This window comes from Simochromis diagramma, unplaced genomic scaffold, assembly GCF_900408965.1.
Source record: "Simochromis diagramma unplaced genomic scaffold, fSimDia1.1 OVJJ01000463.1, whole genome shotgun sequence".
Classification (NCBI taxonomy): domain Eukaryota; kingdom Metazoa; phylum Chordata; class Actinopteri; order Cichliformes; family Cichlidae; genus Simochromis; species Simochromis diagramma.
In genome coordinates this window covers 6,470,391-6,495,836 of record NW_024386941.1, presented here as the reverse complement: position 1 = coordinate 6,495,836, position 25,446 = coordinate 6,470,391, and the positions used below count along the sequence as shown (strand labels likewise).

At 38.3% G+C, this 25,446-nt stretch overlaps 2 protein-coding genes and 1 long non-coding RNA gene across 4 annotated transcripts; 1 reads left to right on the top strand and 2 right to left on the bottom strand.

Annotated features, from left to right (window-relative positions):
• Positions 1 to 2,553: 2,553 nt before the first annotated feature.
• Positions 2,554 to 8,194, bottom strand: LOC120737235. The gene is made up of 3 exons (XR_005696703.1): positions 7,176 to 8,194; positions 4,455 to 4,460; positions 2,554 to 2,564 (listed from the first exon to the last, which is right to left on the bottom strand). It is a non-coding gene; the product is annotated as an uncharacterized LOC120737235 (long non-coding RNA).
• A 1,689-nt stretch (positions 8,195 to 9,883) lies between these two features.
• Positions 9,884 to 20,646, bottom strand: camkk1b (calcium/calmodulin-dependent protein kinase kinase 1, alpha b). 2 transcript variants are annotated; one of them, XM_040037398.1, is made up of 17 exons: positions 20,476 to 20,646; positions 17,679 to 18,010; positions 17,540 to 17,587; positions 17,392 to 17,445; positions 17,255 to 17,306; positions 17,021 to 17,154; positions 15,233 to 15,269; positions 15,102 to 15,123; positions 14,874 to 14,962; positions 14,084 to 14,283; positions 13,867 to 13,920; positions 13,696 to 13,769; positions 13,070 to 13,157; positions 12,857 to 12,985; positions 12,238 to 12,341; positions 10,682 to 10,732; positions 9,884 to 10,325 (listed from the first exon to the last, which is right to left on the bottom strand). In XM_040037398.1, exons 2-17 carry the CDS (start codon positions 17,931 to 17,933, stop codon positions 10,244 to 10,246), a joined length of 1,473 nt encoding a protein of 490 aa, XP_039893332.1. In that variant the 5' UTR covers positions 17,934 to 18,010; positions 20,476 to 20,646; the 3' UTR covers positions 9,884 to 10,243. The 2 variants fall into 2 exon arrangements, with proteins under 2 accessions (XP_039893332.1, XP_039893333.1); XM_040037399.1 differs by lacking the exon at positions 10,682 to 10,732.
• A 725-nt stretch (positions 20,647 to 21,371) lies between these two features.
• Positions 21,372 to 24,279, top strand: LOC120737188 (vacuolar protein sorting-associated protein 37C-like). The gene is made up of 4 exons (XM_040037747.1): positions 21,372 to 21,525; positions 22,277 to 22,448; positions 22,538 to 22,611; positions 23,555 to 24,279. The coding sequence occupies exons 1-4, from the start codon at positions 21,418 to 21,420 to the stop codon at positions 23,951 to 23,953; spliced, it is 753 nt and encodes a 250-aa protein (XP_039893681.1). The 5' UTR covers positions 21,372 to 21,417; the 3' UTR covers positions 23,954 to 24,279.
• The last annotated feature ends 1,167 nt before the right edge of the window (positions 24,280 to 25,446 follow it).

Here is a 25,446-nt window from a genome sequence, read left to right as displayed (position 1 = left end):
GTGGGACAGAAGTGGCAGCTCTGTGAACCACCACCAGCAGCAGCACCATGCTAAAAAATAGCACATCACACATGTAATTAAAACTTAAGACATTCTCTAAAAGAATAGGGAAAGACTAAGGGTTATGTGAGACTGAAAGACCATAGCTGAAACCTCTCAGCCCAACACCAATAAATAAAACCTTAGATTAATGCTGAATTGAATCACTTTCCTCCAGCAGCAATGCCAGACACAGTAAGAATATATTTCTGAGCAGTTCACCGCACAGACATGTCAGATTTTGAAAAGTTTATGATCCAGCTCAACGTGATCTGCATCTCAAAAGATGCAAAGAAGATAATAGCTGTACAGCTCCAGAAATACCAACCCATTAGAGGTAGAAATAGAGGGAGAAAAGAGAGATAGTGAGAAAGAGGGGACTGATGTAGAAGCAGAGAACAGAGACAGATCTATAAATAGGCCTCCCTGCAGCCTGTGAATAGACAGTGAGTAGACCAGAGACATCAGTGTGACAGCCCCTCCGCTGTAGAGACTATCTGCCTCTGTTTTAGTGGTAAGAGTTCATATCCGTGGTTAAAACACTCTGATTCATCAGTTTTACCCCCAACCGAGCAAACTAGAAAACAGCTTGGAAATAACACAGACTATACAAACAATCAGCTCTGATCTGTTTTCTTGAAGTTCATTCCATTGTGCTATTATGTTTTCTGGTGTCATTAAGTTATGATAAGTCACAGAAAGCTACAGACTCTTTTGGGTACAGAGACAGCTGTTATGCATGGCTGCTGCAAAATAAATTATTCAGGCTAACATTTAGACTTTGTATTATTTATCAAAAAGTGCCACAGTGTTCAGCTGAAGGTTTTACACGACTATTTTAGGGAGCACTCGTCCCCAAACAGTCCGAGATACATTGCACCTCTCCATCTGGCTGCAGAACACAGCGCTCTGCTGTCTGGAGTTTTTAAAAAATTATTTGGTTACAGATGCTTTCCTGCAATTTCTTTTAATACTAAGGCATTATTTCAACCTACAGAGTATAGCATTATCAACAAAAGTTTGTAAAATTAATCCAGTCCATTTGCTGTCTGCATGTTTGGTAAATTTCAGGAACATTACAGCCATTAACATAACTATTCGCTCAGACTTCCTTATTTAAGCTTTACATTTTATTCTCTTCAACTGCAAAGGGTAGAGTTATAATTTCAATGGATAGTTTTCCCATTTGGACTTTCTCAGGGTGGTGAAATGGTGTGCTGGCACTATGGCAAAAATAATACGGTCCTGCTGATGGAGGAGATGAAGAAGGCTCCTCTAAGCGATTGCAAAACAAGCAAAACAATGAGGGGCTTTAAGGAGCATCTACACATGAAGCAATTCACTTGCGCATGATGCTTTGTTACTAGTGGATATTCCAGGCTACTGTTGCCTAAGTAACCTCTAATGTATTTACCACTTTGTGAATGGTATATTTTGCTTTCAGTAGTAGCTGATTCAATTACCTCAAAGTTTAGAAAGGTTTAACTAACTGCCACTAAATATCATTGACTTTCTATGGACTCTGGTTGCCACGTCAGTGCTAGTTGATTCCTGTGTGATTGCCCTTTTTGGGACTTGGGAAGATATTCAGTTTGCATTATCTTAAATAGGTCGATCAGTGTTGTGAAACAGAAAGCAATCTGGTCTTTGTGAAAGCAGTGCTGGTGTCTGTTGCCACCTAATGATTTATCCATTGTTTGTTAGCAGAAATACAAATTTATGGGAAGTTAAAATAAAATTTTCACTTCCAATAAAAGCTGGTAAAATTCATTACATGGACAAAAATAATGGACCACCTACACCTATAGGAGCTGCTCAGCCAATGAAACAGTCCTGGTGCACAACATTTCCTTTGAACTCTCTGTGCATCCATGTGTTAAGTCTGGTTTAAAAGACGTTTCTGGGTCCAAACGGTCCCAGTGATTTGCCTCAAGTTGGCATTAAAGGAACAGCTTTTAGCTTTCGGCATTTTAGAGCCAGTTTACAGCCACAAGCTTGATCAGCACTTAGCGATTGAATCGTGGCAAAGTAAAAGAGCCTTCAAGTCAGCTCAGGATTCAAAGAAGTGACTGATGGAACTACACAGGTATCATTTCTTTTCTAATTTTTATTTATAGTTGTAGAAACAAATTCAACTTTAATTTTGACGAGTCACCTGTTAATGAGGCTCAAAATAACCTTTATAAAACTGTAGTTATCACAAATTCTTGAGGTGAATTGAATTTGAGGTTTGAATGACAAAACAGTCCCAGATTGTTATGTTGCACTCTGTACTGTGAGTCATGTATGTTATAGGTCCACGGCGACAGCAGACACGAGTGTATTTACTGTAATGCTGGGCATAATTAAAATGACAAGTTGATGTGGAGGTGACGCTACAACACAGTTTGCATGCTGTGCACTTTTCACACTGTGAAAAGTGTGACTTTTAAAATGTACAGTATCACTTACATTGATATGACACAACTTTTTCTGTAAAGGCAAAGGTTCTCTGTTTCTGGTTTAGGTAGCATTTTTCAGTTTCACTACCACTAGCTGAGAGGTTTGCAAGCATTTACAAACAAGTATGTGGCAGCTTGCTGGGCACCAAAGCAATCACAGGGAGGTCTTCAGTGCAGCACCCACTTTATTACCAATTTCACCTAATGATTGCCAGCAACCACTTGTCAACCGGGGACTAGATATCATCCTCTATCAACCACTGACTGGTCTTTAAGTTTGTGTGACTGGGGACTAATATGTGCAGATTAGCCACTTAGCTGTATCTTAGCAATGTATGAATAAATGTGTTTAGGGTTATTTGGTAGTTAGCTGTTAGCTGATCTAAATAAAAGCAAGCAATTTAACAGCCAGATCAGCCCAGAAGTTTGGATGAATAAACCAATGTTATCCAAGACAGGAGATATTTGGCTAACAGCTTATGTCATTGTAATGTTGTTAGTAACTACAAAATATAGATCAGTGCTTTGTGGGGGCTGTTTTGTGGACTACTGCCACTGAAAAATGCATGCTAAGTTAATGTTGCCTGTCTGGCCGAGGACAAAAGAGATCCCTCCCTTCTTATTCTCAAGAGTTTGACTTCCTGGTTAATTAAAAGTTGAGCATTGCTCACTGCCACCCTGCAGAGGAGAGAAAAGACTGAAGGCACAAATGGCTGGCAACATTTCATAAAGTCTTTTGACTTCTGCATGCTTTTATTATGTAATTTAGATTGTTTGTTTTTTGTTGTTGTTGTTGTTTTTAAAATATCTGTTTCTGATGTGTCTGCTTATTAGAACAGGTTCTACTCAGCACTGCTTTATTACAATCAGCTCTCCAGGTGCCAAATATTTGGTGCCAAATTTGGCCCACAAACACTGTAAGGTATAATTATACCTTACAGTGTTTGTGGGTCTGTCTGGTGTCTGAGCCAGTGAGTCAGTATGTATGTGGGCTCAGGGGATTCCCCTCGGTGTAGAGAAGTAGAAGAAAACCCCCTCCTTCACGGTGCAGCCTCAAGGGGATGTACAGTTCCACTGACAGCAGGGCAGTGGGGTCAGTTGTGGTGAATAAAAGGCAGAGAGGGTGACGTGGAGCTCCCTGGGTCTAAAGGGGTGAAACATAGCATGGCGATAGGAATAGGAGATTAACGGGGAGAGGGGGCTGAAATGCAGCTGGCTCTGAGTGTGGAAACTAAAGGGAGTCTGGGTGTGGAAGTAGACACTGAAGCAAAGTTTCCCCTGACCAGAAATGAAACAATGACTGTACAGTTACAACCCAAAATACTGGCTCCATTACACTCTGAAACAGACAGAATAGAATAGAATAGAATAGAATAGAAAAACAGATTACATACATTATTTCTCAGCAGTGGGAGCTGAGGAAGATGAGCAGTCATACAGTGAAGTTACTACTCTGTATGAAAGCAGTATTGTGCTGTTGCATGGCAACAGTTTCCACAGAAATCTTTGCTCAGAAACACTCCTCTTTGGTCTTCACATAACTGCAGCGAGCAGAAAAATGGGCTGACTGCAGGAATACAAATGAACCATTTTAGCTTGCAGGGGCTAAAGAGTTGTTTTTACAGGGAAGCTAAAGCAGAAGATGTAACCTGGAGTCTAGCCATCCCAACCATTTCTGTATCATGACTGCACTGTATTAGTGGATACAGTCCACATTGGACATAGGACAAAATGTGCAGTTAGGATAATAGGATAAAATGTGCAGTTTCTACAATGAAGGCAATAATTAAAGAAATGAAACGTTCTTTCTAGACTAAAGGCCCTTCGTTATAAACTTACATAACAGACAGAGAATTTGTAAAGCATTAATTTTATGCCTTGTATACTGACCTGACATTAAGATATACAGTTGTGGTCAGAAGTTTGCACACACTCATAATGAGGATGAATGTTATGGTGATTTGGGGTTTTTACTGATGTCTTGAAACTGTTCTTTTACAGAGTGGAATGACTGTACAGCATTCATCTTTAGTGAGTTTAAAAAACATGATTTTGGCTCACAGGTTTTATTTTATATTTTCTCTTAGCCATGCTGGATCAAAAGTATATATATAGCCTCAAATATATGCATAAACTCACTGAAATCTTTTAATCAATGGAGATGAAGGTTCTACAGTGTGAAGTCAAGACCTGGTAACTTCTCATTAGTGATCCTGATTAACCGCAACTAGTAGTTTGTCATCGCCAGCAAAAAAGGATTTGTTCGACAGCACTCACTGGATTGACTCAGAACAATGGGAAAGTCCGAGGGAGATTTAAGGAAAAGTGTTGTAGGCCTCTGAACCCTTACTAAATAACTGAAGATTCCATCATCAGTTCAGACAACCGTATAAAAGTACAAGTTATTTGGATCTGTCACCACTTTGCTAAGATCTAGAAGAAGAGCCAATCTGTCACCCTCAGGTGAGAGGAAATTGGTTAGAAACAACCCAGGAACCACCAAGACTCAAGCATGCCATGAACTGGAAACTGCTGTAGCACCACAGTGCTACCTCTCTGCTCCAAAAATCAAAACCTTGAAGCTCGAGTGGAAATTACAGCTGCCCACAGTGATGACAGTAACCCAACAATGAAATAACAACTACAGCTGTTCTCAAGTAAGGGTTGCTAGCATTTAGGAAGACTGTTCTTGGTCTGCATTATGATTTTAGATTTAGCTATTGTTTGTTAATATATTAGGAAACCTTAGTTTCAAAGATGTTTAATCATAACTGGAGATGCAATTAAATGGTTTGTTGTTCTACCATCCATACTATTAGTGTGTTTAAGATCACTGTCCCGCTGAAGAATGAATCTGCTGCCAATCAGATGGTTTTTTTAGATAGTATTGCATGGTGGATCAAAATCAGATACTTTCCCGTGTTCATAATTCCATCAGTTTTGACAAGATCTCTAACACCACTGACTGAAATGCAGCTCCAATCCATGACAGAGCCTCCACCGTGTTTTACACCTGGCTGTAAACACACGCACTGTTGTATTTTATCCTGACCTCCTCCGTACTGATGACAGTGTAAACCAGAAATTAAAAATTTGGATTTTCCAAGACATCTTGTCTCTGACTTTTATTGCAGTTCTTGTATAATTTGGTGTGCCTTCTTTCTTAAGACTGGCTTGTCTCTTACGGAAATTTTCCTACTCCACTTCTATCAAAGTTTGGATATAATATTCTCAACACTAAGCATTCCTGGGAGGGGCTTAGCTTTGCTGCCAACTTGGCACTTACTGCTAACAGTGGTTTTAGAAAGATCCTGCAGTCAGTGACCACTCTCTATCGTGTGTTTAGGGAGTCACCGTCACGTGAAAAAAAAGTTTCCACAGGACTTTATGCAATCCTGTGTAAAACAAAGTACACCAATGATTCAGTAGGTTGTAGAACCACCTTTAGCAGTGATATCTTGAAGTAATCAGTTTCTGTATGACTTTATCAGTCTCTGTGCATTGTGCAATATGGCCAAACACTTTGGCCTTATCTGTCCAAAGGACATTGTTCCAGAAGTCTTGTGGTTTGTTCAAATGCAGCTTTGCAAATCTCAGGTATGCTTCCATGTTGTTTTCATAGAGAAGCCATACTTCCTCAGTCTGTTTTCTAATTGCAGTTTTATGAACTTTAACATTTAACTTGCTAACTGAGCACTGTAGAGTCTAAGTTTGGATAGTAATAGTTTCTCTGAGTATTGCACAGTCTGAGCTGGAATATCCACATCTTTGAAGATTGTGGGATTGTGTAACACACCTGAATGCTCCAGACCAGCAAACTGACAACATTTCTGCTTTTTTAGAGGTGCTCACTTGCTGAAGACTAATTAATCGAGTGGATTTGATTTTTAGCACCTGGTTGCTACTTACCCTCCTAATACCTCTCGTAGCTGTAAGGATTTCTTTTAACACAGGGTGCTGTGCAGATTATCTCGTTTACATGGCTGTATATGTTGAGTGCTATATGGTGAGCTCATAGCTAAACTGAGAAAATACTTTTGACAGTAATGGGACCAGTCTCTCTGTGCCATAATTTATATCACTGCTATTGCATTTTTAAAATGTAACAGATTAGTGTCAGCTAAAAATATATAAAGACTACCATACATTTTTTATGAGTAACAGGTGATAACAAGGAGTATAAATTGTCATCAAGTGAGCAAAAAGATTAACACGATTAATCGGGCCAGTCTTTCTTTTGTTATGTAATATTAAAACAGAGTTACTAAGATTCTGGAGCATTAAAGTATCTTTATTAATTGAAAGAAAAGGGGGTTAATTACTTAGCTGTTCATTCAACTACTCGAATTGGCCATATTATTATATATTCCGTACGTTTTTTGGCATCTAACTCCTTCAAAACCATTCAACTTAGAAAAACCATTCAAACACCGTTAGATTCCTATTCTTTTGGACATGACTGCTTCTATTTTTCTCATTTCTAACATTTATATTTTTAAAATTATTCAAGTTTTTTCAACAAAAATTTCCCATGTATTTCAATGGAGAGACCCTTCAAATTCTCATTCAACTTCCTCCTCTTTAAACTGTATCTACTTCCACATACGTTGACATAGAGCCACCATTCAAACTTTAAAACGAAGACAAGACATTCAACTATTCAACTTGTATTTATCTTTTCAATATCTATTATACTTTTTCTTCAGTTCCAGTTTAAGTTTCATGATGTTTTTTCACCCGTTTCAAAGTTTATAATGGGTGTGTATGGGACGGAATGTTGGGGCTAGAGTGAGGCAGCTCAACTGCTAGAGTGAGAGGAGCAAAAAAATTAATCTTAAAATCTTTTTTAAAACTGCTGCTGTGTCCGCTGCGTTTGCTCTACAGGTATGATTTTACCCTCAAAACGTAGCCATCGCTGTCCTCTTTCATCCAATGTGTTTACTATTGTACTAGGTGTTATGGTTCTTTCATAAATGTCACCAATGCACAGCCTCCTCCCTCCAACTCTTCCATAGACTCTAATGTTAAATTGGCTCAGAAGGTTGGTTTGAAAATCAGAAGAGCATGGTGTCTTTACACTGTCACCACGTCCATATAATAAACTCCACAGGCATGAAAACTGAGAATTCGGTAGACTGGACATTGCTGCCGCTCACGGTGAAAGAATTTCGTCAATACGACCTATACTTTTCATTTGGGAACGATTTGTTTCGGCCTGACTTTTCTGTTCATTTTAAGGAGCAAAAGTGAGGCGCATGTCTGTGTACGTGTGTATGGAGCCATTGGGTGCAGTCACTATAGCAACCAGGCTCACACCTGCCTGCTTAACGAGCTCTGCCTGCCACTGTACCAAGATTCATCTTAAACACTTCTCTTTCAACTGCTGCTGTGTCTGCAGTGTTACAGCCTTCATTTTACCCTCAAAATGTCGCCATTATTGTTCTCTTTCCAACACAGTGTCTTTCAAAGCTCAGACATTTAAACTTTTTAAACTGTGTGGATCAAAGTGGAGGGATCACATTTTAGTCATTCAGTGATTCAAAGAATATGACCTTTTAATATTCATTCAGATGTTTTCTGACTCTAAATGTTCTTTTCTCAGTTCTTAGGGTTTTCTAATTTACATTTAAAACATTTTCAGTTTTTTTCCAACTTCTTCTTCTGTGTAACCTTCAGCTTTTAGCAGTTCAGCACCTTTGTTTTCAGGTTAAATTCGTTTTTTTTTTTTTGTTTTTTGTTTTTTATCTCATTCAATATTTTTAACTCAAAATTCAGCAATTAATTCATTTCAGTGCATACATTCAGATTCAAGCATTCACACTGCAGTTTCTTCAGAAAATGCACTTTCTAGTTTATAATGTTGAAACTACCGAGTCAGATCTGGAGCATTGTCTCTTTATTAGAGGGATTTGTTTTATTGAGAAACACGTACAGGAACATCTTTTTTATTTGAAAAAAAAATATATGTTAAAAGGTTATCAATAGCTCTGATGCTCATCCTGTGAAACATGGGTGCTAAATCAGGTATTCTACCACAGCAGTGTAGAGGGAGAATAGAGAGATGCGAAGAGTATGTTTTGTCTGATTAACATGGTCAGACAGATGAAGATGAGAGAGACAGATGACTTCATAATCTATCGAAAGAGCCAATGTAACATCTCATCATGTAGTTAGAAGCAAGCAACAACTCATCAAACCCGAGCTCTACACCTTTATCTGGAGCTCCTTTGACAATGTGAGCTCTGTGTTCGAGCTTCTCCACCGCAGTCACATGGTACCAGCTCATATCTCTTTTATTGGTCTTTACCTTTTCCTTTTTTTTTTTCACTCTCTACTTGTTGCCTTTGTATCTTTTCCATATTCTGCTGTTCAGACTATCAGAGATATTGTTCCACCTACTACACGCAACCCCAGAAAAACCTTCAGCCCACCTGTACTACGGTGAAGCCTGCCTCTCTAAATCCAGCTCAGTGCGATAAACTTGAAATCTGTGCTGATCAGGGCGTTGTGCTGTTACTGTGAAGCTGTGGTGGTGATTGGCAGTGGCACTCTTGCTCAGGGATTTTAAATTTTGCAGCATCACGCCTCGTCCTCACTACTGAAACATCTATTTTTGCTGCACAAGAAGAGAGGAGGGTTGTGATATAATACACTCCGGATAAAACATCTTAACAGTGGCAAATAAATGTGACTGATCATTTAAGAAAAAATGATTCTCTCTATATTTTTCAGCTTAAGGATATATATATATATATGTGTGTGTGTGTATATATATATATATATATATACACACACACACACACACACACATATATATATATATACACACACACATACATACATATATATATATATATATATATATATATATATATATATACACACACACACACACACACACACACACACACACACATATATATATCCTTAAGCTGAAAATATAGAGAGAATCATTTTTTCTTAGATGATCAATTTACAGCAAATTTATATAATGGATCACAAAGAAATTACTGTATTCACGTTTATATGTCCAAAATAAAGTGTCCAGTTCAGCACTCATATAACCGTATAAAATTTTAGAAAGCTGTTTTTGAACTACTGTAATGGTGAGGTGGATCTGCGGCTGATTGTTATAGCAGTGTCCATGGTGCTAAATCGTTTATAGCTTAAGGGTCCTTCAGCAGGGCAGGTTGTTGAGTTTGAGTTTGTATAATTGCTGCATAATGCTTCCCTCTACTGGTCAAAAGCATGAAGAGCAGCCGATATACAGAATCATTAGAAATAGTGGTAATGAAGAAGTGTGCATTCATGCGTGCACAGCTGTAGCAGCCACTGATAGTTTAATGCCGTCAACCTAGTAACATTCAAATAAAAGTCATTATGAAATAATAGGTTTTCTCAAGGCTGCCATCTAGTGTTTAATAGTCAACGCAACAAAACTAAACGTGACAGAAGAAACGTGATTCAGTCATTGTTTCAATAGTTTATATTTTGTTATCTTCAACAGCTGTAGGAAAATGTAAAACTATCTTCATCTTCATGGAGTATATTTACTTTTTTAAGCCCGGATGGAAGATAATATCATCTTTTTCTGTATTTTCATGCACTACAAATCTTTACTTGAACATTCAGTAAATTTACAAAATGACCACAATCTTCTCCTCTAATGTCAAAAGCAACAACGAACAAAAGAATTAAGCGAAAAAGACACAAATAAATGTACAAAAACATACTTTCTGTGTTTTAAATCCATGTGAGCCAGATTAATCAGCACTCTCTGTAAAAGCTTCATCTTCATACAAGTCCTCCAACTCTCCTTCTCTGCTTCCCTCTCTGCTGACTTTCCTGCAGGCGACAAACGCTCAGTCATGTCGTTGAAGGTGCAGCTGTGAGATTGCATGTGAGGAAGAGGAGGGAGGAGGGGTCACACTAGACTAGAAATGTTATGGCGTACTCGTCCTTCACAGCAAAGCTTATCACTTGCCCCCCAACATCAACCTCAATAGGACGCAAGAGGGAGGAAAAGCCAACACAAAGCAGTTGTCAACAACGCCATGTGTCCTTTTATTTTTGGTACAGCTCGTTGCTGAGAGATTTGTGTTGTCTTGTTCCTCCTAAATCCTCTTAAGGTTGAACAAACAACCGATGAGCTCCACTAAGTATGAAGCATCTGAGCTCAGCCTAAATGCTTAAAAATTTACCTCAAGGAAGGATGAAGGTGAGACGAAGACCCCAGTAAGCCCCAAGAACCACTGTAAGAAGGAGATGTGACGTAAGAGGCCAGGATTTAAAGTTTGTAATGCAGTTTATGACAAACACAAATTTTACTTTAGAAACGCAGCAGTTGGTTGTGGACAGAAATTTTGTGGAAAATTGCTTTTTTGCTTGAGAGTTAGATCAAAAATTTGATGACAGCTATGTGTCTGTTTATATTTATGAATGTGAAGCTACAGCCTGATACTGGCTTAGCATAAATACAAGAGAAGTGCAGGAACTGCTGATCTTAATTGTAGCCTTAATCTTTAAGCGACAACTCTTTCAATCTGTACAAAAGAGCGTGTTGTGGATTTTGGGTGTGTTATGTGTAGAATGAAAGTCATTCATTTGCAAAGTTTTGTTTTTACATTTCAGTTTTTACATGTATTGTGTTACTGTGTAAGATTGTGAGGTGCTGTTATCCAGATTTTGAGTGATGGTAGCTGTTTTTGCTGCTGGCTAGTGCTTCATATTTTACTGATAGACATGTTCTCTGCAGAAAAAGATCAGTGAGTTCAATTCATTCATTTTTTTTTTTTGTTATACGTAAATAAGATGAATAAGATCACTTTTTTAAGCTATTTTTGCCCACCAGGTTTTTTTTCCAATGACTGAAAAACTTGCGCGTACAAGCAGTCAAAATAAAATCAAGCAATAGACTAAGAAACAGAATAAATCTACTTCTGTGATCGTCCATTAATAATATATTGTAATTTATGCTGGAATTTTAAAAAATGGCTACCCCCCCCCCCCCCCATTGTTAGTATTATACTATGATAATGAGTTGGAAGATGAACCTGGCTCAGGCTAAACATGAAGTTAATTCTGACCTGGATCAAAGTGCCGCACTACGTCATCCCTCCAAGAAGATCAATCTAGAAAGTTTTGATCTTCTTTAAGCTGGCTGGAGCGCCAATCAATACCTTTCAGAGTGTGGAATATTTCTGCCTTTAATTTGATTTAAAAAGTGTTGCCATTATTAGCTCAAATTATCAGAAGATTTCAGCATTTACTCATCACATGTGTCAGATGGGCTTCACATATTTTGCTGAGTGGGAGACTGCAGCTCTGTGCTGTAGTACTGCTGGTAGCTGGGTAAGTGTGGAGGAGGATGTAGCTTCTCATCTCTTCTCATGGAGGTGTAATTAGCTGTGCCCCCCACAGACCGTTAATGGAAAACAAAAGCAGCGCAGCCACTACCGCTGCCACCGGGGGCTCCCACTTAGCTTATCAGGAGAGGACAAATGCTTTTATCTGCCTGCTGCTCGTTTAAGGACACAACAAATACAGTGTAAGAGCTACTCGGTATTTGAAGATTAATGCTCTTGATATGCTGGAACTGTAGATCTCCTATGTGTAATATGTGAAAGAGACTCTACATATGAACTGATCTATTTTTATCCAAGCATCTGCTCGCTGCTTTGCTTTGTTAGAGGCCTAATCGCAGAGCTGGCAGTCTGGCAGAGCGGCGCAGGCAGGATTTGCAGAGTAGGCTACTTACGTAAGAAGACCTCCAGGGGCAGACATGGACCTCTCCGCCCGTCTGCCCTGACACTCAAAGGGATTACTGAAAGACCGCTTCCTCAGCATGGACTTCACAAGAATCTGAGGGACATCAGAGAGAGTATCAGCGAATTCCCATTTGATTTACATTTTTGGTAAACTGTTGAGCTGCAAATCTTAGTTTTTAATTCTATTATATAATGAAAAATTAATTTTAAAAAATTATCCCAGTTACAGCAATTCTTATTGTTAAGCATGCAATATGTCTTCTAATGCATGCTTCTGGAGGCAGGAGGTCTGAGCACTTCAAAATCATAATAACCCACTGATTTTTTTAACCATTTTACCGTTACTTTTGTGTGCTTTCTCTCTTTTCTCTTGTGTGGTTTTGAAGCATAAAGGACTGAAGTAATTGAGTTCTACTACCAGATTACCATTTAAAACATGCAGATGAGATGTTTTTGTTTCTTTTCATTGTTGTTGTTGCGTTACTTTAACACATTCAAATTACAGCCACGCAATACATTACTTTTTTTTTTTTTGCAAAGACCACAGTACCTGCAGCTGGCTTCAGGTACTGTGGTCTTTGCATGATCAATCAGATGTGTGCGACTCACCACAGTGGAGAGGCTGGGGATGAGTTTAATGCTGTTCTGCACCTCCTCCTCAGTGACCTCAACAACCGTGCAGTGCTCCTCCTCCAGAGGGAGAGGATTTGCACCGTTCTCTGTCACCCACGGATGGAGCTGCATCCGGACCACATATGTTCATTATAATTGATGTTGTTTCTGTGATTCTAGGATGTAGATGTGATAGATTTTCCTTCTCACCTTAATTTCTGGGATGGTGATTCTTGTTTCAGGGTTTTTATCCAGCATCCTTTCAATGAGCTCCTTCAGTTCATTACTTATTAATGGCCTGTCAAAATAAAAGAGTCAGAAAAATAAGTGGATAGGAATTAAACACATTTAGGTATGTTAACATGTGACATGAAGCTACTGATGAATAATATTATATTATACAATAATATTAAATATCAAATCATTATAGACTGAATGTCAGTAAGTTCCAAAATGCTAAACAAGTGAGCACAAGTTTATAAAATATTTAAAGCGCCGATGAAAAAAACAGCTAGCTGACAGAAGATAAATGAATTAAAGTAAAAACACAAATTACTGACTCCTTACCTTTAACTAGATTTGATAAAACACTTATGAATAAAGAAAATAACAAATTATAGTCAAATAAATGATCAGAGACCAAAAGCAAATTGATTTGTTCCCATTTCTTGCCTGATCTCAGGAGAAATCTATTCAATGAATCTATAAGAAACTATGATTTTAACCCATACTGGTCCTACTATATTTTAGTCTTATGTATCTACATAGAACATTTACACAAACCTTGAAAGTCAAAATCTGAGATCGTCTACTGAACAATCCTACAGTTTGCTTACGTCTCTGGAAACTCCACAGGTTTGTTCTTTATCTTGTTGTGTAGAGAAACTATGTATTCATCATAAAAAGGACACTAAAGCAGGAAAAATAGAAGAAAAGGGATTCAAATGTTAAACGACTGATGTAAAAGTGTATTAATCTACAAGCATCATGCTGCAAAACATGCTTACCATCCCAAAGACGAAGCAGTACAGTGTGACTCCCATCGCCCACACGTCTAATGCCTGGCAAATAAACACAAATGATCACAGTGACACCACTGAAAGGCTCTCAGCAGGTTCGCTAAGCATCACTTCTTGATACTTTCTCTCAACTAACACAGCCTGATATGTAAAATCAAAGCATAGTTAAATCACTGATGACCAATAGGGAAAAAGATCGTCTCACTTTTCCACTGAAGCTCTGCTCGTGTTCGGTCATCGTCTCCGGAGCCATGAACGCCGGCGTCCCCGCTGTGCTTGACAGAAGGGCGTCTGTCCCCTCAAACTCTTTGCTCACACCAAAGTCTGCTATCTTGACGTGGCCATCATCTCCCAACAGCAGATTAGATGGTTTAATGTCCCTGTGAATAATCCTTTGGTAGTGTACTGCACAAAAAAATATAGATTTAACATTAATTTACATTACATTTACATTTTTCCTGTTAAGTTTATTATTTATGTACAGTTTTATATTCTAAAGTTAAAAAACAGCTTAAAATTAATTAAAAGTCAAATATTATCCAACAGCTTATCTGACCCAGATCACAGGGGCAGCTGTCAAAGCAGAAACACCAGACCTCACTGCCCCAAAGACATCCTCCAGCTTTTCCAGGAGGATACTGAATCATTCCCAAGCTACTGAAGAGACATAATTGAGGACCTCCTCCTCTCCAGGGTGTCTTCCTGGATCTGAGACAGATCCTGACTGCTTTTGGTCTCCACACACCTCAGCTTGATATTGTAAAAGCTCATGATGAACATATTTGCAGTTAGTAAAGTCAACTTAGTTAAGTTGCTAATCGTTTTGAAATGTGTAGCTGTGACAGGAACGATCATTTGGGCTTAATTTCATATGGAAACAAATTGTAGACACAGATATTCACCCATTCCTGCCTTGAGGCTTATGAGTGAAGTGAATGCAACTGAACAGATATGTAAAATCAGATAAAAATGTGTCAGAAAGTCTGTGTACTTACAGTACTCTATTCCAAGGACAACGTCTCTGAAGTAAAAGAGAGCCTGCTCCTCCGTTAGAGGGTTGTCAGTAGGCACCTCCATCACCGGTCTGACCAACATGAGAGGTGCACAAAAGCAGAAACGTACATTAAATAGTCATGCTGTATCTAATCATCATGGTGGCATCCCCAACTCAATAAAATCCCAATTCAGAGCTCAATAGAATACATGAAAGCACAACAACATACCCTTTTGTCACCAATTCGAAGGCTTGAAGACAGATTAAAATGAGATTTTAATGACTTCTTGCCTTCTTATTGAAAACAGTATTGAGGCAAAATAGATTCATAAATTATAATAAATATAAATTATTGCCTACCCATGTGAAGTCCATCTTCATCAGGATCATCCAGCACCTGGAAGACACAGTAACTGATGTTTATAATATTATTATTATTATTATTAGTATTATTATTATTATCATCATCATCATCATCATCATCATTATTACTACTACTACTATTATCATCATCATCATCATTATTAAAATAATAAGTCTTTGGCTCCTTTCCCATTGCTAGTGGAGAAAGTTTAGTCTTTTTCTAGTCTATCATTCTGTCCACCACAAGCACATTTTAGGCACAAGGAAGCAGCACAAAGGCCAGTGACACAGTTACAGTGGTTGTTTGTTTTTAAACATCTTTTACAAAGACTGACTCAAACAGGGATAGAAGAAATAGATGCCTTTGGTTTTCTACATTAATATAACCAGGAAGTGTAAATTATCAGATTAATGATGGGATGACACAGGCACAGTTAATCTGGCATGTTTTTCATTGGCAAGAGCAACCAGTGCTCAGGCACAGGGTGAACATGCAAACTCCACACAGAAGAGCGGTCAGTACTCGGGTTTGAACCCACTGCTGTGAGGCAATAGTGCTGCCCTCACCTGGTAACTAACCTCTGTTAAATCTACACTGTAGGTACGTTTTAACCCCAAGACACTCTAAAATCTTAAAATGTAACCTGACGTCCAGCGCTCTGAAAATGTACCTACACCTCTCATTGATTCAGGCTGAATTGGCCTATTTTTTTACTCCTCCTGTGCATTTCCAGCCTCAGTTTTTGAGTGTATCAGTAAGAAAATAACAACATTGCCTCAGCATAATATGTCCACAATTCTTGAAGGGAGATTTTGAAAAACGATTGACGTGAATGTGAGGGAATGTTCAAAGATGTGGAAAAACCTGAGCAATAGATATGTTTTCCTCCAGAGAAAAAAACACACACACACAAAAAAAAACCTGACCCACCAGGGAAATACATCAGAGTTTTTTTTTTTTCATTTATTTGTTTCTATTGTGGCTGGCACCACATAAAATACTGGGCCGTGACCACAATGTAATTAACACTACACACAGGGATGCATGCTGGCAACTGCGTCAACCACATACATAGGTTACGTCATAAGCTCTACGAAGATTCACTGCCGAAGTCTAAATCAGCCGTGAGATGTTTCCATCACTGCAGACTGGGGTTGGACCTTACACCAGTCACTAATGCAGAATCATTTCACCCAGCAATTAATGTTTATGGTACCCAACTGAAGACAAAAACCAGATGTGAGCAGATTCTTTTTAGTCCATTGCTGGAGGTTTGAAGCTGCCAACAGCAGGGACAACTTTAGAAGTTGCTCGTCATGTTTTCTAGAAAGAATAAATATCAGTGATTACTACAGAGTGAATCCACTGGGAGAATTCAAGACAAAAGCCTGATATTAACATACATTAGTGTGTACCATTGCGAAGGGGCTTAAACCACCCACCAACACTATCTAATATCTGCCTTTTTCCTGGATCAAACAACAGCTCATGATACGAAGCATGTTGAAGACGTCACTTCTGTGGGGAATCACTCTGTGACTCTGTGTAAGCCAACATTTCCCTGCATCTCTGCTTGAACCTTAATCCAACATATTATCCAATCCAAAGTTGCATTCCACTCTGTATTAAAAGCAGAAAAAGACTTTTCTATTATAAAGTGTTTATTGCATTCAATATCGTGCATACTTCAGCACAACTTTCATTCAAAGCTGAAATGTTTGTTGTGTTTATTTGTGTTGTTCTAAGCTTCCAATGAGATTGTAAGACTGAGTCCTCGTACCAACCTCGATCAGTTTGACAACATTATGATGGTCCAGTTTCTTCAGGATGGCGATCTCCTTGTACGCGCTCTCCAGAGGCAAGGCGGCTTTAGGGAACGGATCCTGCTGTGACTTTGACCCTGAGGTTGGCAGGCGGCCTGGAATGTATACACATACATACACACACAACCACTAAAACCACAGCAAAAAAGCCAAAAGGGAATTAATACTTATGACTAAGAATGCTTTTGCACTCACGCAAAAATCCACACTGCCTCATCAGCTTCTTCTTTGAAACTACTTTCATTGCCTAAATGAATTAAATAAAGCAAATTGTGGTAATAAAGGCAAACTGACATGTAAATACTTCAGTATAGTTTAATCTTTTGACTTACATAGTGCTCTTCTGAATCTTCATTATAAGCCAATTTCACTACTCCATATGAACCCTGGAGTGAAACACCAAAGGTAAAAAGGTTCATAAATCGCATTCCCTCACTTCTGTATTACCAGAGTATATGCTATATCATGATTTTAATTTACCTTTCCAATCTCTTCCTTTAGTTTATACTGGTTGAGCTGGATACAGTCCTACATAAATGAAGGATAGAATTCCATTATCTGATCAGTAAAATATCAAATTATTTAAAAATTATGTGAAAGTTATGTAAAGATTTCTCACATCAACGCCAGTGATTGACACACGTTTGGTCTCAATGGTTGGCTGTCGGGCCATGCGACTCCCTCTCTCCTGCAGAGACATTTTCCTGTCTGAGAGGCGAATTCGGTTGGTGTTGGTGGTCCTTGGACCACCCGACCTGTAGCCATTAGGGGGGGTTAAACGGTTGGCGGCCACGTTCATGGCTGCCACCAAGTCAGCAAGCTCGCCGTTGTTCTCCAATTCCAGCTCTGGCCTGCTGACGGTGTCAGCGCTCATGGTGGTTAACTCTGACTCACTCACAGCTCAGCGTCCCAGAGATGTTTTGGTGAAGAGCTAGAGGACGCATCATGGTGCTGACAGGTTGAAGCAGAAACAGAGGCATGACGAGATTTTGATACTGAGATCTTTGACTGGAAGAAAGTACTACTGCATAGCCTCTGTCAAATATGTTGCTTCGATTTTTTTTGAATAGTACTTCTGTGTTGACATTTGCATCAGCTCTGATTCATACAAAAATGTTCTGCTGCATTTTAATACAATATTAACATCTTAATGCATAATATTGCTGGCTGTGACCACACCAAGAGTCAGTGCATCTATGGCTGTGGCGATGAGGTTCAATGTTGCCTCTCATTAAGACACACATTAAAGGAGCAGGCTTTCCAGCCTTGTTAGAGTCTGTACAGACAGATTGTGGGATGTTGGCTAACGCCTCAGGGTGACACTGTCACTGTAGATGTAACTATGACCTTCTGACTGTCTTTGTATTTGTTTTTGATAAGACTACAATGCTACGGTATTTCCGAGCATCTGGTTACATTTTTGCCTTAAATCCAATAGAAACAGAAGATTAACTAAAATAATGACTGATTTTTAACATTTATAGTAAATCTAAAAGGAGGCACACAGGTAGGATTAAAACTGCTATCTCTTTATTTGTATGCAAACATTTAATCATATAGTACACCATAATGCAGCCAGGTCACCACAAGATTTATCACCTTTATCACTTTTTTTGAAAAAGTTAAAGTTGAACTATTGAAATGTTGGGTTTAATTATGTTGCACAATTGTTCTTAAGTGTTCTGTTATTGAAATATACAAACATGCAATAATATCCAAAAATCTCCTTATATGATTTTTGTGACTTTAAAACAGCAGGATGCCTTGATATTTTTAGATTTATTTCTGCACTAAAGCCGCAGCAACTGTTGCATTGTGGGTAATGTAGGCACCAGAATTTGTGGAATAAAGAAGGAGCCCGGCAATGTTGTTGTTATTTGACTGCATAAGAGTTGAGGGTAAAATATAAACAATATGATATTAAAGTGTCACGTGAAGATGTGGTAAATTTGGTCTTTAGTAGTAAAAGGAGAAAAATGCAGTTTCAAAAGTCCAAAGGTGTAAAACAAAATTGGGCTCTTATGATCTGTATGAGGTTTTCAGATTATAAGAGTTAGCGGGAGCCAAAACAGACTTGTTGACAAAGGACAAAATGAAAGACGTGACTAATTATATACAGAGGACTGATTACACAACAAGACAATTAAGACAGGGCGGGCAATCGCAAACAAGGACACTCAGACAAGAGAAGACAAGTCACACATGGAAAAGGAGTGAGTGAAGACGATGAGATAAAGTACAGATGAGTGAGATGACACACAGGGAGGAGAAACTACCAACGTAAGGCAAGACAGAGAGGAAAAGACAGAAACACTGGGACACTACAAACACAAGAAATGAATAAGAATAAAATCCAACCAGGAACCAGAACCCAGAAACAGAAAGTAATGTTTGTCCTGTAACCCTGAAAACACATGAACATTAACTGTCTCAGGAGTCTTTGCAGTCTTAGCAAAAAACTGCCCGTAACCAAAACAAGTGACTGTTCACTTCAGGTTGGTGCAGTGATAACTAATGAGACAGTGAATAATCACAATACTTCAAACTACAGCTCCTGTACTGAGAAAGAAAAATCACATTTTCATGGAGGGACAGAAAAAATGAAAAGAGATGTGCTGAAAAGTGAAAGGACAGCTTTTAGCACATCGTGTCAAAATAAGAGTTTCACATCAGTGATTTTGTTTTAATAACTAGCAAAATTAAAATTCAAGTGATTGCTCTGAAGCCATACTTCAGAGGACTAACTTTTAAAACTTACGTACGAAAAAACTCGAAATATCAACCTAACCTTGTTTGTTAGTTGTTGTTCATCCCCTCCATGCCCTAATTATTTCTTATTTACTCACAACATGCAGCAATCACAGACTCACAGGACTCTTTTCACACTTTTTCTGCAAACTTTTGCGAACAATAAAATGTGTTGTGCTTTTTGTGCAAATAGAAAGTCTGGTTAAGAGAAAGGCCCGTTTGTGGTTTGTGAGTTGAAATAATCCTTTGAGGAGTTTATATAAATAATGACTTCTGCAAACTCCAGCACAAGCATAGATAAGATAAGAAGTGATGTGAACAGAAACAAAGGCAAAGACACAGAAAAGGAGAAATCCTAACAATCTGAAGGTGCAGATAACCATTAACTCTTTATGAGCAAGACTTCTGTTGCCCATAATGCAAAACTGAGAACTGCAAAGCTTTTTGTGAAGATCTGTAATATTTCAAGACGACACAATTTGCACATTTAAAAAGTAATGTCGTTATAAATTTTTAAAAAGGAGAAAAGGACATAAGAAATGCAAAAAAAACCCAAAATAAAACCCTATAACCTCATTAGAACCGTCTTCAGCATACCACACACACAGTAAAACACATCACTATGCAAAATTTTAAAATATTAAGTACAAGCAGAATCGCTTCCTCACCCAGTGGACATGTCCTGTGTTCAGAGCTGTGGTGGTAAATCTGAATGTTGTCTGGACATGAAGCTCCTCTCAGTCTCAGTGCAGGACTTTCACTGACGGATGGCAGCGCTGGACTTAAGGATTAACTGAGGCTACATATAGCCTCAGTTATTCTGAGGGCAGCAGTGGTCATGTTGACAGGGTGATCAAGACAGGACAAGGCTAGACAACAGAGACACACAAAACCAAGAATAATCCCACAGTGATAGCGACAATATGTCAACAACACACACTCTCACAATATGCTGTGCACTGCCGTTTTCTTTTCATCCTTTACTGTGATAAATACAGCAGATTTATATAAAAAGTATGCAGTATATAAATACTAAGGTCTTTAATCATTACAAGTTACAATTCTTTTAAATTATTTTGAAATTCTCTAGAACTCATCTTGAACAAATATTAAGCATGGCAAGGAAACTATTTATGTAATTTATTGACAAGAATAAATAACTACCAGCATTATCTTCAAAGGCTTTTCCCCAAGTCCTTGATTCATTAATAGATGATGTGTTTCAGGTATTTTTACACATTCAAACTCAGTTTTAAGACACTCCCAAAGAAAACCACACAGACCTTTTTGTGTGAAAGGTTCACACAAGCTTAAAGAAGCATTTTTACCAATTTAGTTATTGGCTATTATTTAACCAATAACTAAAGTTATTATTATTATTACTTTCGGCAGAAAGTAGCAAAAATTACAACAACAAAAAATACAAAACATTTCTTTCTCCAGGATGTCAAACTTTCAAAGGAAGATTCATGTTTACTTCCACAAGTTCTGCAGTAGTATAACCTCTGACTGTCTTTGAATGCAGCATCAACAGCTCCCGAAGGACGCTTCAGGAGCCAGCAGGTGTTATACTGAGGAGACAGAGAGCATCCAGAGCACGGACGGTCAGCATGTCTCTGCCGGTCCAGTTTCACTTCGGCGTCCGAAGAACCAAAGAGCTGCGAGAGCTGCTGGAAGACGAGGACAAAATAACTCACATGGCCAGGAGCAGTGAAAAGGTGAGTGAAAAAGATGTTTAAACTAACACGAATAAGAAGTATTCGGATTCTTTTAAAAGTGCAGCGCTTAACAAATTCATTAGACCACGTTTCCCAAATTTGAGCCGGCACCCTTGAGATCTCCGAGAAGTAAATAAGTGAAGTAAATAACTGTAATTTGGCATCTTAATAAAAAGAAAAATGTTAATATGCTTTATAATTTGTTACTCCAAATTTATTCCAAAATTGATGGATAAAAACAATAATTATATGTTAAAATTACAAATATAATGTGCACACATGTAAATAAAGACACGGAGAAAATTCTTTTCGTAATTACCAACATGGTTAATTGAGGGCATTGGGTGGTAAATGTGTTAAGTAGGTTACTCTACTTCTGCGAAGTACTAATGGCACACAGTAAAATACTCTAAGAAATATTAAAAGTATTCATACTTGTTACATAAAAATGGTCCCTGTCAATGTCCTACTATTCGTCAGTGTTATAAAATCATCAACTAATTATTATTTTCATTATAAATTCACAGTAGAACCTCTTCCATTTTATAATCTTTGACTATCAAGTATTTAATATTTATTGCTTTAAAAAAGAGATTTAAACAAACATTATAATAGCGACTAATACATTCCTCCCAGTTGATTAATCAATCAAACATCTGGGGTCTGCTGTTGTTTACTTTTGCACATATAGGGGAAAAGCACAGCACTAATTCATTTCTTGTTTCTAAAACAAGATGTGGTGCTTTTTTAGTTTCAGAGGCTCCAGCAGGCTGCGCAAAAGACACGGATTTCAAATCAAAAGCTGGCCAAAGTCAATCTTACCCAGAAACCCAAATTTAGAGATGCAAAGCTGCTGCTTGCAGTGAAGTACAAGGAGCTGAAGAAACTCAGAAGCATCATTCAGGCCAAACAAGATCAACTCGGTAAGTGAAATCCCTTCTGGTCTGATTTTCTTTGTCTGTCCAAAAACTATTTAGACAACATGCTGAAACACTTTCATTTCTCATTATAGCAGAAAAATACAGTGTTCATTATGCTCACTGGTGTCTCCTGAACAAGATCAGACATGCAGAGGAGGAGTCTGAGGTGAGGAAACAATGTTTTTGGGTTTTTTTTTAATAATTTGCAGAGCCACTTTGTTGATCTGTGATCAGTGAAGTATTTTCTTTAAACAACACACTCAAATACCTTGTTGTTAATAAGACGATAGTAACTAGATCTCACTGGATTACATCAGAAAGATCTGCAGGATCAAGATCTGTAGGAATAAAAGGTTTGCCAAGTAAATAAAAAAAATAAACAAAACACAGGATTCTTTTGTTTTTTTCACATTTATATTAATTCAGGAGTAATATCCCTGCATTGGCTCAATATGTTCACTCTGTCTGGCAAAGTTGTGGCAAACTATTATCCCATTATAAAAATAATCCTAAAAACACAATAAATATATAGAGTTTGGTCGAAAAGTATTTGGACAGAGACAATGTTTTTCTAATTTTAGTTTTGTACAAAACCACAATTTTTCTATTTTAGCAACTTAAGGATGGCTTGTTTCACCTGCATTGACCCATGTTGTCTGTTCACAGCTAAACCTTCCAAATGCAAGCACCACACCTCAAATCAACTCCAGGCTTTTTATCTGCTTAATTGACAATGACATAATGAAGGAATTGCCCACACCTGCCCTTGAAATAGACTTTGAGTCAATTGTCCAATTACTTTTGGTTCTTTTAAAAAGAGGGTGGCACATGTTAAGGAGCTGAAACTCCTAAACCCTTCATCCAATTTGAATGTTGATACCTTCAAATGAAAGCTAAGAGTCTAGACAGTATGCCCATGTCCATTATATAACTGCCATTGGAATATGTTTCATTAAACAGTTAAAAAAACAAAACTTGTGTCAGTTTCCAAATATATATGAACAGCAAGCTAAATTTTTCCCACTTTAATACCCACAAACATTTCAGATTGATGCTGGAGCCAAGTTGTGCTCTGCAAAACGCCTTCTGTATGTGTTTCTGTCTCACAGCTACTGTTTCAGAGGTTTACAGATGGAAAGACAGCAATACAAGATTTTTTGGAGCTCTTTGTCAGCTCCCAGAAACTCCACCACATCAGGTTGGTCCTGATGAAGAACCTGCAGGAGATAATCCGAAATGAAACAAAAACAGCACAAAGGCTCAGTGAGGCTCACTATTTGTCTCTGGGCCTTCCTGAGCAGGTCAGTTTGACCACAGCTGCTGTCTTACCTCCATTCCTACTGGTGCTTGGCGCCCACATAAACACTGTCCCCTGCATCCAGCCTTCGCTGTTTTGCTCTGATGAGGATGAGCTCCTTCGAATGGGAGTGCACCTCCGAGGCCGCAAACCCATCCGTCTTCAGCCACTGAACATGCAGCCGAGGAGGCACCAACCAGCACCGCACTGAAGTCATGGATTTTTAATCAGATTTAGTCTGGATTAATGTGTTTGTTGTAATAAATAAATAAATAAAATAAATATTGAAAAACAGTAAAGCATGGGTAGAAGAATATATTCAGTTATATCAGAAAAAAACTCAGCAGGTTTATTGTTTATTCTGCAGAAAGGGGTTCTTTGGGGACTAGACCACTAGTTAACTGGGCAGGGACCAGAATTAGTTAATTTTCAGTTTGTTTGGACTGATGACTGACCAGCCACTTAAATCACCCTCAACAAATTTAACATGGACATTTTAAAGAAGCTACCAAATGCAAAGTGACTAAAGATAAAGCGCTTCATAGCTCAGAGTTTTATTTTTTTTTTGGGGGGGGGGGGGGGGATCATCCAACTCCCCTCAGAAACAGTTCCTAATGTATTTACTCTCCTGCTGTACTTTGAGTTACACATTTTTTGAAGCCTCACAACTCTATGAAGACCTTGAAATCCTGAAAGGTAGCGTTTTCTTTTCTTTTTTTAATCTTTTGCACACCAGATCTGTGTCTTTAACTCACAGCCAGCATATAATGGATACCACTCAGCTTTCAGTGCTAGTGCCATTAGTGGAATATTATGAGAAAACACTCTTGCTGAGCTTACGGAAGGGTATCTTTTGAAGCACTTTTTAAGTGATGTTGATGACAGTTCTGTCTGGAGGGCAAAATTCAACTCATCTAGCTGACTTCTTTTCTATTCATTTAAAGGTGGCTGTGTGCATCTGAAGTCATTAGAAAGGCATATGAACCATGCCCCGTTTACTTTTTCTAAAGTTTTGTTTTGCTTGCACATGATACATGATTTCAGGTGATCGATATGGAGGTTGTTTCCATAACTGAAAAGAAAATGCCATTCATAATGAAAAATTTCAAGTTTTATTCATTCAGTGCTGGAAACAAGTGTCCTTAGAACCATACACTGCAGATATACTATTTTAACATGGTAAACCACACCAACAATAACAGGAGGAAAAATGCTTCTGAGCTTTTAGCCTGTTTAAATAAGAAGGCGGTGGATGTTGGCATGTAACCAAATCAATGCAAAGGACATCAGCAAGTTTGTTTTTTGTTTCCAAGTAACAAACTTTGATCATTTTGATTACAGAGTTTTAACTTAAGGTGATTTTACTGTAAACGCCGTCAGTAATTATAAACTGGTTAGAACACAGTAATGTTTTCTCTGTGGTGAACTTGAACTGCTCACTGACACTCGATACCTGCAGCCATTTATGCCCAGAGACTCCTGCCAAGGTCAGAGAAGGAGCACAAACAACGCTTCCTTCATGATGATGTCCACGCTCAAAGTCTTTTGATAAAAGACCAACGAGTCCATGTCCTGCTTTGGCTCAACATGGACTCGCCTGAGCGGACATTAGGGTTAGCCAGGGTGCCATGTGGTCCACCACACTTTGCCATACCAGTTCAGCCATGGAGATGATTAGCAAGGTGGACCATGTATACGAGCTTT